We start from the raw sequence: 13,186 nt of genomic DNA, 5'->3' as shown, positions 1-13,186 counted from the left end.
GTCGCCCGTCACAGTCACCAGGATGCTGCAATCTGGGCTCTCGTTGCTGACGGCGCGAGTCGCTCTGCGAGTGGCCTAACCTCGACCTTCGCTGACCTCGGTCCCTGCCGACGCCGGTGGGATGCCACGTCGGCCGCTGCAGATAATGGCCCTGCTCTGACTTGACGCTCTACTGGTCGTGGGTGCTGCCGGCCCCGCCTCAAGCGCCGGTGATGCTGCCGTCTGAACGCCGCGAGAGCGCGCCGCGCTCCCGATCACGGCGGAGACTGCCACGGACCGTGCTACCGCCCGGCTCAGGTTCATCCCGGCGCCGGCGGACTCCAGGCGCGCTGGGCGCCCGGCCTCGATGTGCGCGAAACAAGCCCAAGCCCCCGCCCCTATGACCCATCCGGGCCAACCCGGGACTGGCCCCTCCTGTGAGGGGCCGGTCGGCCGGCCGGGCGTGCGGAGCGCCGACCTAGACGGGTCGACGCTTCGCTCGCCCGGTCGGTGGTTAGGTGGCACCGTCCGGGGTTGTTTGCCGGGCGGTGCGGGCGGGGGCTGGCGGCCCGCCTGGAACGCCGGGGAGGTAGCCATCAGATCTCCCCGGCTGGGGAAGCATCCCCCAGCTCTCCCCAGGGCCGTGGACGGCACCGTCCCGGCCTGGCCAGGCGGGCCGCCGATGGTGAGCAGTGGGGACCGTCGTTTGGGCGATCACACTGCCCCGGTGGTGGCGTGAGGGGGATGTGAGATTTCTCCTCAGCTGCATTCACTGTATGCACTGTGTGAATCTAATGGCGATGGCGCTGCTCTTACCTACAACCTACCTAACTACTAACACTGACTGACCACTTTAACAATACTAGCATGTACATATCCTAAATCCAACCCCCTTCCACGAGCAGCGCCATCTATCTATTAGAACTGTCATGTACGCCATCTGTTTTCTGTTCCATGGGCTGCTCTCACTCGCTTTCTCTGTACCTGTTCAAAATATACCACAGGTGGGAACCGGAAACCGAGCTGTCAGAGGCGGTTGCCACCTACTACGAATACCCTTACTGGTGACCTGACCTGACCTGACCCGACCTGGCCTAAATGCATGAAGACATCATCTGTGAACAAAACTAACATGATATTCGTGATCAGCACCCCGAAAACCCCTTAGCAGCCACGCTTTACGACTTTCTAACAGGTCCCGATTTTCCCGACTTTTGGGTCATTGACCTGACCTGGAAGGTCAACCGATGACCTAAGACCTTAACCCGGCAGGCGGTGGGCCTCCCGGCCACCTTCCGCGCGGTGGGGGGCATTTTTTGCCCCCCCCCCCGTATCTCAGAAACTACTGGACGGATCCGGAAAATTCAAAGGGCGTTCGATAGCCCTGTCAAATTTGTCGAAGGAAACCAAATTTAATTGACCTCAGGGTCACTGATGACGTCACAGGTCAGGTCAAAGATAAAATGTTTCACCGTTCACGGGGCTTCTAGGGAAAGCGCTATAACACCGAGTAAAACGCATTTTGTCGAAAATCAGCGATAGGGCGTCACTTGTCTAGTACATATGTTGCTATTAGAGGTCACTGGTCATACCAGGTCAGGTCACAGGTCAGGTCATCAAGGGTCACCAAGGGTCACCACATGAACCCAACTTTACTAAGGTTATGTGATGCATGTTTTATGGCCAGTTTTTCATTTCCAACTCAATGGTGCTGGTTATAAGACCATCAGGTACGGTTCAGGTCACTTACTGGTGGAGGTCAGGTCAAGGTCAGGTCAAAAAGGTCAAATTTCAAAGTTGTTAGATTTGCATTAAATGGGTATTGATGCAGCTCGTCACGGGTAGTCTAATGGTGGTCTTTGTTTTGCGCTAGGAGGTCTAGATTTGCTAAAAATTGAGTTTGAAAATTTGACGTCATCAATTTTGAACAGTTTTTTTTCGCTATAACTTGGCCAAAAAAAGAGGTATCGATCTCAAATTTGGTATGTAGATAGAAGGCAGTAGGTACTGGGGCATTCCACGATAGATCGTACCACTTTTTTTTCCAATTTGACACCCTCATCTCTCGGAATTTGACGAGAATTGGTCTCAGGGGTAATCAGGGACTCTGAATCCACCTGTAACAATTTCAGGCTTATCAGATAAGTATTTTTTTAAGTTATGGTGTATAACATTTTTTTCGATCTTGCTTTGCAGCGCTAAGTTTGGCGGGCTGTAACTCTAAGACGGATTATTCAAATGCCAAGTGTTAAATAACATTGAACATGCAATGAAACAGAGATTAATATGTATTTTTGAAATTTCGAAAAATACGCTATTTTTTATATATGACATATCGAGTTTTCTTTCATTTGTATTTTTTGTACTTTTGGACCAATTTTTTTGGAATTTTTATTTCTTAAAAAAAACATTTGGCTCATTGTTAACCCGCGCCCCACTCAGGGGGCTATTTATAGCCCCCCTCCCATTTTTCTGCAATAACTTCCAAACCACTTGACGTATCGACGCCAAACTTTCAGTACCTTAGGCTGCATCAATTTGACACCTTGTGTAAAAATTTGAAACTTGTACCTACTATAGATCGGCCGGAAATGACGTCAGAGTGACGTCATGTTCGGCCGATTTCGACGCAAAACATTGAACCACGGCAATCGCTCCCAAGAGCTCAGTTTTTAAGCTAGATCCAATTGCTTTGCATGAGAGGACTCAGAATAGACTGCGCTATCAAACTGCTGTCTCGGATTTTCGAAATTTTGAAAATTTTGAAAATTTTATATAATAATATCCAAAATTTATATTTTTACATTTTTTTTTCAAAACGCTTTGGACTTTTCGAAAAAATCGGAATATATGTGATAGAACGCATTAGGTATTATGACTAACTCTAGCAAGTTTTAGCTAAATATCTTTAAAAATGGCCAAGTTTTACGCATTATTGCAAAAAATTCATAATTATTAATTTTTCAAATCAATTTTCCAGCACATATTTGACACCGTACGCCAATATAAATAGCACCATCGTGTTCCTGAGCTCAAACTGCATCCAATAGACACCTTTTTTGTTGAAAAATTTAAACTTCAAAATTTGACCTTTTTTGACCTGAAAGTGACCTAACATAAGCTAAATTCGACTCAAAATGACCTCGAATAACACAGACGACATCAAATTCGAAATCTCTGACCTAAATGGACCATAAAACATGTGTCACGTGACCGACGCATGATATAATATTTTCGTGACCTGTGATGACCTGACCTTGACCTGAAAATCAAAGTACAAGTTTGGTACCCTCAGGGTAACTAGAGCATCTGTTCCCGAGTGTGTGGTCCAAAAATGAGCCTGATCTGACTTGTAAGACGGCGGCCAGAGCCCAAAACGTGATCAAGCCAAAATGCTAATAATTTTTACTTTGACCTGACCTGTGACGTCATCGGTGACCTGGAGGTCAATGAAAATAGGTTTCGTTAGACAGTTTTTCCGGGGCTATCAGACGCCGTTTGAATTTTGACAATCGGCCCAGTAGTTTCGGATTTAGGAGGGGGGCTATGAATAGCCCCCCCCCCCCCCAGTGGGGCGTGTTATACGCAGACCCCAGTTGGGCGCGGGTTAAGAAGTATGCAAAAAATTAGGAAGGTGTTCTTTCTATAAATGTATTTAGGTATTTTACGTCACGATAACGGTTTCGAATAGTGATTTCGGGAGGGGAGCTTACAAATGGCGTGGTAAAGCCGCCTAGTGACATCACGGGTTACTGAAATTTCAATTTAAGTCTGAGTCATCTGAAAAAGTGAAAAGAGGGTTCATCCAACCCTCTTTCCTATAAGCGCGAGGGTGAAAAAGGCTGTTTGGTTCTGACATTGTTTTGGACGCCAATGACCATAGCTGTCCGAGAGGAAAGTTACAGGACGCATACATGGTGTCCTCCAGAGGTCTCACAACTTGTATGTCTGGGAATTTTTCAAGGTTACATGAGGTCAGGTCGGTCACGTGACATCACTGTTATAAATCAATGGGGAAATATAAAAAAACTGTTATTTTGGCGCCGAGAATGATCTAAAACTATCCCACGTACATGGTATCGTGATTTCATGCACTCCTTGCAAAGTTCAATGCTTTACTTTTGCATTGTTAACCTTGCGTGACGTCATTTATGACGTCACTAGGGTCGTACGAGTTTTTCGTCAATAACTCCCGATCAAATGGAGCAAGAGGGTCGGGAAAGCCACCAATGGACTCGGGAAGACCTTCCGAATCGAATGATATGCCACATGATACCCTTTGCCCAGCTTCGTGACCTGAGGGGCTCTGACCTGACCTTGACCCGAGGTCAACTACTTAAGTTGACCTCATCCTAGCAAAAAGTATACCATTCGATGCACCTGAGCTAGGCGAGCACAATGATGCCAAAATCGCGGCTCGGCGGCCATTTTTTGCGAAGTTATTTACTAAAAACCGAACCCGTAACTTCAGTCACGTGACCTGACCTCAGACGCTACCGGTTAACCTGAGACCTTAAAATCGGGTACCAATCGCTGCGACTTGTAACGGCACACACGCTTGTTTTTTTTTCCGCGAGGCTCTAGCTCTATTAGAAGCGAAACGGCGTGCTGGGGTCGTATCAACCCCTCCGAAACCTATTTTGCTTGCGGGAAAATGAGGAACTTATAGAAAGAACACCTTTTTAATTCTTCGCATGTCGATTTGCAATGACATGAAGTTTATTTTGAAAAAATAAAAATGTGAAAAATTTTGGTCCCAAAAGTCATTAGAGGCAAATGAAAAAAGATTATGGTTTTTGTTCAATAATGAAATTTTTTCTTTGGAATTTTTATATAGTTATATTAATTTTTGATTCATCGCAAGCTTAGTGTTGTTTACTTTTTGTTGGTTGCTTAGCCCGTTCTTGAGTTATAGGCCATCAAACTCACCGTTACATACCGTACCGAAGTTAAAAAAATGTAATGCAATATAACTCAAAAAGTTTTGATCTGAGAAGTCTGATATTTTGCCAGGCGTCTTTGGGGCCTATGATTACCCCTAGGACCGATTTTCATTAAAATCTGAGAGATGAGGGTGACGGGCCTGGTACGATCTATCGTGGAATGCCCCAACTATCAAATATCTTCCGTTTTTTTCGAAATTCAAAAAACTTTTTTAATTTTCCGGCTTTTATATTTAAAAAAATCTAATTTTTATTTTTGGAGGTCAAAATCTAAAAAGTTCAAAAATCCGAGATAAAAGTTTTGCAGGCCTGTCAATTCTACACCTTTTATGTCGAGAGATTTTTCTGTATCTCTAAAGTTGTAGGCCTGACAGCTATTCCCGCGAAACCACTTTTTGGGTCGAAAATGGCAGAAATGACGTCACTCTGACGTCATTAGCGGCCAACCTATCATAGCCTTTGGAAAATTTTTTGGTCACAATGTGCAATATCTATTCACGGGAGGGTACTGAAAGTTTGGTGACGATCGGCGCAGTGGTTCTGGAGATATATCGAAAAAAAAAAACTAAACGGGGGGGGCAAAAAATACCCCCTCCACCACCTGGAAGGTTATAATTGTGTATCATTGGCTTCTTCTCATCACGGGTAACACGCTCGTTTTTTCCGCGAAGCTCTAGCTCGATCAGGGGCGAAACGGCAAGGGGGAGTCCAACGGACCCCCCCCCCCCATACGTTCGCGGCTGGAAAAACACCAATAAAGGCGAGGGTTAATTTTCTAGTTGAAGGCTTTATTGTAATTTTCCGCCCGGCCTTGGCCTTGGTGATTGCCCCTAGTTGAGGTAGTGCCACGAAACTGAAAGAAGCGTATTGGGCATCATGAGAGGAGGTCAACTACAAACGGTCAGCTACAACTACAACCGCCGTCACCTTTCGTGACGTCATTTATGACGTCAAAAGAGTAATAAGAGTTTTTCGTCAATAATTTCCGGTCAAATTGAGCTACCGAGTCGGGCAAGCCACCAATGGACTCAGGAAGACCTGCCGAATCGAATGATATGCAATATGACCTCCTTCGACCAAGTTCATGACCTGGGGGCTCTGACCTAACCTTGGCCTGAGGTCAATACCTTAAGTTGATCATGACAGACCTCTGCTAAACAAAAAATATACCATTCGACGCACCTGAGCGAGGCAAACACGATGCTGTCAAAATCGAGGCCCTGCGGCATTTTTGGTTGAAGTGATTAATAAAAAAAAAAACGAGTCCGTGCCTTGGGTCACTTGAGGTAAACTCAGAGGCAGGGCTGGTAAAGTGTTATGTCCTATTGACGTCGTCGGGGACACAGTACCAGTAAAAGTTCAAGTACCCGGGGTCAAAATTACCACATTAAGTAAACTTTTACAGTAATAAATAACTTTCAAATAAAGCAGAAACTAAACGCAAGTAAAAGATATCATTGAATCCACAACGTATATCCCCTTTAACAAGGACATAAAAAGCCCCTATACCTAATACATACCTACAACATGGTTATGAACAATTAGTAGCCACAACTCACTTCCGTTAACAGCAAAACTACCGTCGACAGTTGCTAACGAAAACTAAATCAAACTAGATGATCAAACACATACTAACAGACGCTTAGACACCGACCCCGCTATCGGCTGTGCTATTTCAAGCGGGGTTGATTGACGACCAGTTGTAGCCAGCTATACGACTAGACAAACGACTAGATTCGGAACCGGGGTCATGGTAAATTCATGCGGGGTCGATAGTTTCTAGCCGTCGTCGTTGTGAGCTACCGATACAATAGCGACACCTATAGCATCTGTTCGACGATCGTAGCGCCCCCTACCCTTTCCGGGTTCTTCGTCTGTTACGCTACCCGCTGACCGAGTGATGCCGTGACATTTAATTAACAAACTAGAAATTTCGAAGCGCGAGTCTGATAAGCAATTTAGTACATATGACTGCTCGTAAAAAAATAATATAGAAATGAAACCTAAGGAAACGCGCATCGTAGTTGCATGCAGCCTGCATACATGAATCGTAAAAAGGTCGGGGTCATTTTTCGCTCTCATTTTTTGGTCGGGGACGCAATTTGCTTTTTTACCAGCCCTGCTCAGAGGTCACAGGTTGACTTGAGACCTTAAAATCGGATAATAGTCGCTGCGTCTCGTAACGGCGCACACGCTCGTTTTCTTCTGCGAGGCTCTAGCTCCATCAGGGGCGAAACAGCGGTGTTGACCTCGGGTCAAGGTCAGGTCAGGGCCCTCAGGTCACGAAGCTGGTCAAATGAGGTCAGATTGCATATCATCCGATTCGGCAGGTCTTCCTGAGTCCATTGGTGGCTTTTCCGACTCGGTAGCTCAATTTGATCGGGAGTTACTGACGAAAAACCCTTATTACCCTTTTGACGTCATAAATGACGTCACGAAAGGTGACGGCGGTTGTAGTTGTAGCTGACCGTTTGTAGTTGACCTCCTCTCATGATGCCCAATACGCTTCTTTCAGTTTTGTGGCACAACCTCAACTAGGGGCAATCACCAAGGTCAAGTTGTTCGCCAGGGCAGAAAATTCCAATAAAGCTTTCAACTAAAAAAATAAAATAAAATATGTTAACCCTCGCCCGTAAACGGCGATCTGCCACCTTCGCCCATGCAGGGGGGGGGGTTGGTGCGACCCCCCCTTGGCGTTTGAAAACGGAGCGTCGTAGAGCTTAGCGGAAAAGACCAACGGATTGCTCTCGCCGAGATCTCGCGATTGGTGGTATATTTTTTGGTCCTAGGTCAACATTTGACCTACTTTTGACCGGTCAAAGGTCAAATTTTCGGAAAAAATAGACTTTTTTCAACTTTCGGCGGCGATTGCGGTAAAACGGTGGGAGATATCGACTTGAAACCTTCACTATCGTGTTCCTTGATCAATTCTCTATCGTTTGGTATGTATTTCGTTTCCCTAGCTCTAAAAACGGCGCGTTGGGAGCGCCGGAAGTCGGCAAGGTCACAGTCGGCGGCAGAAATTCGAAAAATCAAAATTTAAATTTTTGAAATCTGATTGTATTTTTGGATTCGGGAGGTCCATTTGCTCCCTATAGAAGCCAATATTGCTGCATATTCCCATTGAGGTGACAAGAATTAGCAAAATAGTGGTTCGGGCGCTTTTCAAAAATAGTACCGGACGCTGTTCCTCTTGTGACGTCATAGCTCCGTGACCTGACCTGACCCGGTCAAGTTTCTTATACCATATGATAGCCAATACTTGCCCCAACATGCATGGGAAGTTTCATCACGATCCATCAACCGATCTCCGTACCACCGGCAGGAAACCTCGGGCGTTGGCACTCAGTTTGTGAAAATCCGGCCGGAGGCTGTTCCCTTTGTGACGTCATAACTCCGTGACCTGACATGACCCGGTCAATTTTTTTTTGTCAAAAGATGCGCAAGGTTTGCCCCATCAGGTACCCAAAATTTGCCGGCGCTGCGCGCCGCCGTTTTTGCACTATTTCCGAAAACCTCAGGGGGGGTTGCACCAACCCCCCCCCTACATGGGCGAGGGTTAAAAAATAACATATCTTCCAAAATTCTACCACGCAAAGGAGACTTGTAAAAGTTACTTTTTCAAGAGAAAAAAGCAAAAAAAAATACTTCCCTCTAATAAAGATCACGTCACGTGACCTGAGGTCACGTGGTTACGAGGTCAAACACGAAAAATTGTAAAAACAAGGGTGTTGATTTATTACGGAGCGAGCGAAGCGAGCGGAGTCTTTCCTTAGATTAAAGGGACTATCCCACCTTTAACATGGGGTTTGAGTTGAGATAGCCAAGTTTGCGGCGAGGTTCAGAAACCACTATCTATCTAGGTTGCAACCCCCGCGGCCTCTTGGTGTTGAAGAAATTCGTTCCCTTCATTTGAAAATGGGCCTTGTACAAGGCCCTATCTTCAACATGGAGCGACCGTTAGTGTGACGTCACCTCGTTTAGTCATTCTGATTTAAATGGGTTTGTTCGTTGAAAAATCGCTTTAAACTTGGTCTGAACTTTGTTGTGGTGCCTACAGAGTAAAAAGAATCAGCTTTATGACAGTAATGTGGCCTGGGGAAGGAGGTAATTTTGGGCTGTGACGTCACATATTTGAAAGTTTGTGTTTGGAATATGGGAAGCCTAAGATGTTTCATGAAAAATAAATGCCAGAACCGTGTTCCTGGTCATCCAATCTATAAAGTCGGGCACAATTTAACTGGTTTTAACAACATTTTAGAAGGTGGGATAGTCCCTTTAACGGAAATTTCTGAGTATGAGCGGCCGGCCGGCCGTGGGGACGCTCTTCAAAAGCTAATATCTTAGGAACGGGACATCCGATTGACAAGCGGTCTTCTTTACTGAATGTCACTTGGACGTAAAAGTTCTGTGGTGTGATGGCCACCATGCGTTCTTGCTAACCACCGCACGTGGCTCGTGGTAAAGTTGGACATTTTTTTAAGAACCCCAAAATGGCAACCTCAATAACGGCACAACGGTTGGACCGATTGAATTGAAACTCGGTACACAGTTAGGTCTCCATCAGATAATTCATCTGCATGTGTTAAGGTTGGGGTGATGCTGCACGTGCGCACGTGCAGGGGTCGTTTCCAGATCTCGAGAACGGCTGGACCGATGGCGCTCAAATTTGGTACACGGTTAGGGACCAGTTAGTAGGGTGCCGTGCACAAGTCAGTTGGGACCCATTTTGCACGTGCGCACGTGCAGGGTGCCGCTTCCAGATCTCGAGAACGGCTGGGCCGATTGTGCTCAAATTTGGCACATCGCTAGAGACCGGTTAGTAGGGTGCCGTGCACAAGTCAGTTGGAGGTACCCCCTCGAAATTTCGCACGTGCAAGGCCCACCCTCTCGCTCGCTCCGTTAGTCGCCCCATAAGGCGTTATACTGGTTGCTATGTTCATTGTGAACACATCTATACCTTAATGCCTTGCATTTTCGCTTTATTTCACTTAGATAGGTATAAGCCATCAACTATCGTCATGTTTCGTGACCTGTGAGAAATGCCGGAGGCTATAACTCCGTAATGCTTGCTCCAATCGAGCTGAAACTTGCAGAGCTGAAATCAGCACATCAGATAACCCTCGCCCATTTAGGGTTGATGGAACCCCCCCCCCCTGACGTTTTTCTTAGCTACACGCCGAACCATTTCAGATAGCCTGCTCAAATTTTCAGTACCCTCTGGGGCGTCCTTTGCGCAACTTTGGTATTTTTTGTCAAGGTCATGTCAGGTCACGGAGTTATGACGTCATAAAGGGAACAACCTCCGGCCAGATTTACGCTAAATTGGAGATTGTTTCACATTGGTATAAATGCCGACTGACCTGACACACTGAAGGATTGTTTTAGAATCACTGAATCACAACTGACTGATTTGACATTGGCACAATGTCCGTTGACATTTTGAAGGTTACTTAACGTCAAGGTAAGGTCAGTGACCTTTGTTGACCTGTAATGACTTCTTGCACTTGTATGCCTTTTTCGGGGTATTTTGAAGCCCTGAATTCGAATATGGTATCCATTTCAGGCATCGTCGGTTGTTTCTTGTAGTTCATTTTGGGGTCAGAGTCAGGTCAGTGACGTCACACGCCTGACGTGACCCAGTGCACAAATGACCTCGCAGACTTCCGATGCTCCCAACGCATCATTTTTAGAGTTATGACATCGAAATACACACCAAACGATAGAGAATTGATCAAGGATCACGATAGTGAAGGTTTCAAGTAGATATCTCTTACCGTTTTGCCGCAATCGGTGCGGAAATCTGAAAAAGTTAGTTTTTTTCCCGAAAATTTGACCTTTGACCGGTCATAAGTAGGTCAAATGTTGAACTAGGACCAAAAAATATAGCACCAATCGCGAGATCTCGTTAAGAGCAATCCGTTGGTCTTTTCTGCTAAGCTCTACGACGCTCCGTTTTCAAACGCCAGGGGGGATCGCACCAACCCAGTGGCGGATCCAGGGGGGGGGGGGGCAAAATGGGCATTTGCCCCCCCCCCAAACGGCATGATTTTAACATTACGCCTATGGACGATGCATGGAAAGAATCGATAAATTTTTATGGTTTGCCCCCCCCCCCAAACCTCTGAGCTGGATCCGCCTCTGCACCAACCCCCTGCATGGGCGAAGGTGGCAAAACACCGTTTACGGGCGAGGGATAACCCTATGAACTTATTTTGAACAAAATCTTAGATGTACCGTGTTAATTTTCACTTTTGCTTGTCGATCTATCATGGAATGCCCCACCTGGTACTGGTGCGTTCCGTTGTGGTATTGTACATGGTACTGGTGCGTTTCGTTTTGTACTGTAGGTAGGTACCTGGTACTGGTGCGTTTCGTTTTTTGTACTGTAGGTAGGTACCTGGTACTGGTGCGGTTATTTGTTGTGTTGCACCTGGTACTGGTGTGTATTGTACGTACCTGGTACTGGTGCGTTCCGTTGTTGCACCGTACCTGGTACTGGTGTGTGTTGTAGTCACCTTCCTGGTACTGCAGGTGTGTGCTGTACTGTACCTGGTACTGGTGTGTGTCGTTACTGTACTGCACCTGGTACTGGTGTGTGTCGTTACTGTACTGCACCTGGTACTGGTGTGTGTCGTTACTGTACTGCACCTGGTACTGCTTTGTGCCGTTGTTGAAGGGCTCCTCGCCGTCGGTGGCTCCCAGGGTGATGTTGTACACGCCCCAGCAGTCCTGCAGGTCGCGGCCGGCGCGAACCAGCGCCTCCTTGCCGCTGGTCTCCACGGTGAACAGCTGCTGGACGCTGTCCGGACAGCCCGTCTTGCTGGCCACGGTGTCCAGCAGCCGGTAGGTGAGCGTGGAGGCCGGGCTGTCGGCCTGGTCGGCGTCAGAGGCGGCCACACCGACCAGCTGCGTATCCGACTTGGTGGTCTCCGGCTCCTGACGGACAGGTCACGTCACAGAGGTCAGTCAGAGGTCAACCAGAGGTCAGTCAGAGGTCGCAGAGGTCAGCCAGAGGTCGCAGAGGTCAGTCGGAGGCCACAGAGGTCAGTCAGAGGCCACAAACCTCAACCGAAATAGACAAGATAATGACAGACAAATTCATTCAGGTACAAACAAACAAGAGTCTAAGCTCTAGCTATTTCAATGAGGCTTCCTCAGCTACAATTACGTAGTCCCCTCCCCTAGTCACCTCCTTTACATTATGTCCACACTTTCGTCGGTAAGGCAATTAGTCCCCTGGTCAAACCCGTAGCATTATGGCCGCACTCACGACGCTGAGGTATTTGCCGGGTCGTGTTCCCAGTTAAGTGTTTGTGCTCACGGCGCTGAGGTATTTATCCCCCGGTCGTGTCCCCAGTTTAGTGTTTGTACTCACGGCGCTGAGGTATTCCCCGGTCGTGTCCCAAGTTTAGTGTTTGTATTCACGGCGCTGAGGTATTTATTCCCCGGTCGTGTCCACAGTTTAGTGTTTGTACTCACGGCGCTGAGGTATTTATTCCCCGGTCGTGTCACCAGTTTAGTGTTTGTACTCACGGCGCTGAGGTATTTATTCCCCGGTCGTGTCCCCAGTTTAGTGTTTGTACTCACGGCGCTGAGGTATTTATTCCCCGGTCGTGTCCCCAGTTTAGTGTTTGTACTCACGTCGAAGAGGTAGCCGTCCTGGTCGGGGAACTGGGGAGGCGAGTCATTGTCGTCCAGCACCGTCACCCGAAGCAGGTTCTCCACCTTGTGGGCGCAGTTGCCGTCCACGTCACAGAAGTCGCCGGCAAACACCTGACGTCATACGCACAGAGTGAGGTGACGTCATCTACCTACAAACACCTGACGTCACACCACACACACACACACACACACACACACACCACACACACACACACACACACACATAGCGGGTGACGTCACCTACCTACAAACACCTGACATCGACAGACGCCTGACGTCACAGAGGGGAAGGACGTCACCGACAAACAGCTGACGTGACGGAGAGAAAGGAAAGACGTCACACGTCAACATCTTGCGTCATACAGAGGAGTGATGTCAGCGCCAGCGGTAAACACCTGGTCTTCATAGACTCTAGTGATCCTAATTCATTGTTTTCGAATTGCGACCACCACTCTCCTGGGCGTGGCCGGCGCCGTTTAGTGACGCTGTCGTTTTAGAGTCGACGCCGCAGTTAAGTCTCTAACCTGGATGGTCATGACGAAGTTCTGGTCGGCCAGCACCTCCCTGTCGAGGTGAGCATCTTTCTTCACGGAGATCTC

General features: G+C 47.4%; 1 protein-coding gene across 1 annotated transcript in view; it reads right to left on the bottom strand.

The window, feature by feature from the left end:
• The window catches only part of LOC122375569 (cadherin-23-like), a 43,648-nt gene extending 30,468 nt beyond the window's left edge, over positions 1–13,180 (bottom strand). The window contains exons 1-3 of the mRNA XM_043355052.1: positions 13,112–13,180; positions 12,567–12,698; positions 11,574–11,861 (exon numbers count right to left, since the gene is read on the bottom strand). Coding sequence (XP_043210987.1) covers positions 11,574–11,861; positions 12,567–12,698; positions 13,112–13,123 — 432 coding nt within the window. The 5' untranslated portion in view covers positions 13,124–13,180. The remainder of the gene's footprint in view (positions 1–11,573; positions 11,862–12,566; positions 12,699–13,111) is intronic.
• Between the last annotated feature and the right edge of the window lie 6 nt (positions 13,181–13,186).

Source organism: Amphibalanus amphitrite, unplaced genomic scaffold, assembly GCF_019059575.1.
Source record: "Amphibalanus amphitrite isolate SeventyFive unplaced genomic scaffold, NRLGWU_Aamphi_draft 001873F_arrow, whole genome shotgun sequence".
NCBI lineage: Eukaryota > Metazoa > Arthropoda > Thecostraca > Balanomorpha > Balanidae > Amphibalanus > Amphibalanus amphitrite.
The sequence above is the reverse complement of the archived record's forward strand: the minus strand, read 5'-3'. Positions and strand labels throughout refer to the sequence as shown.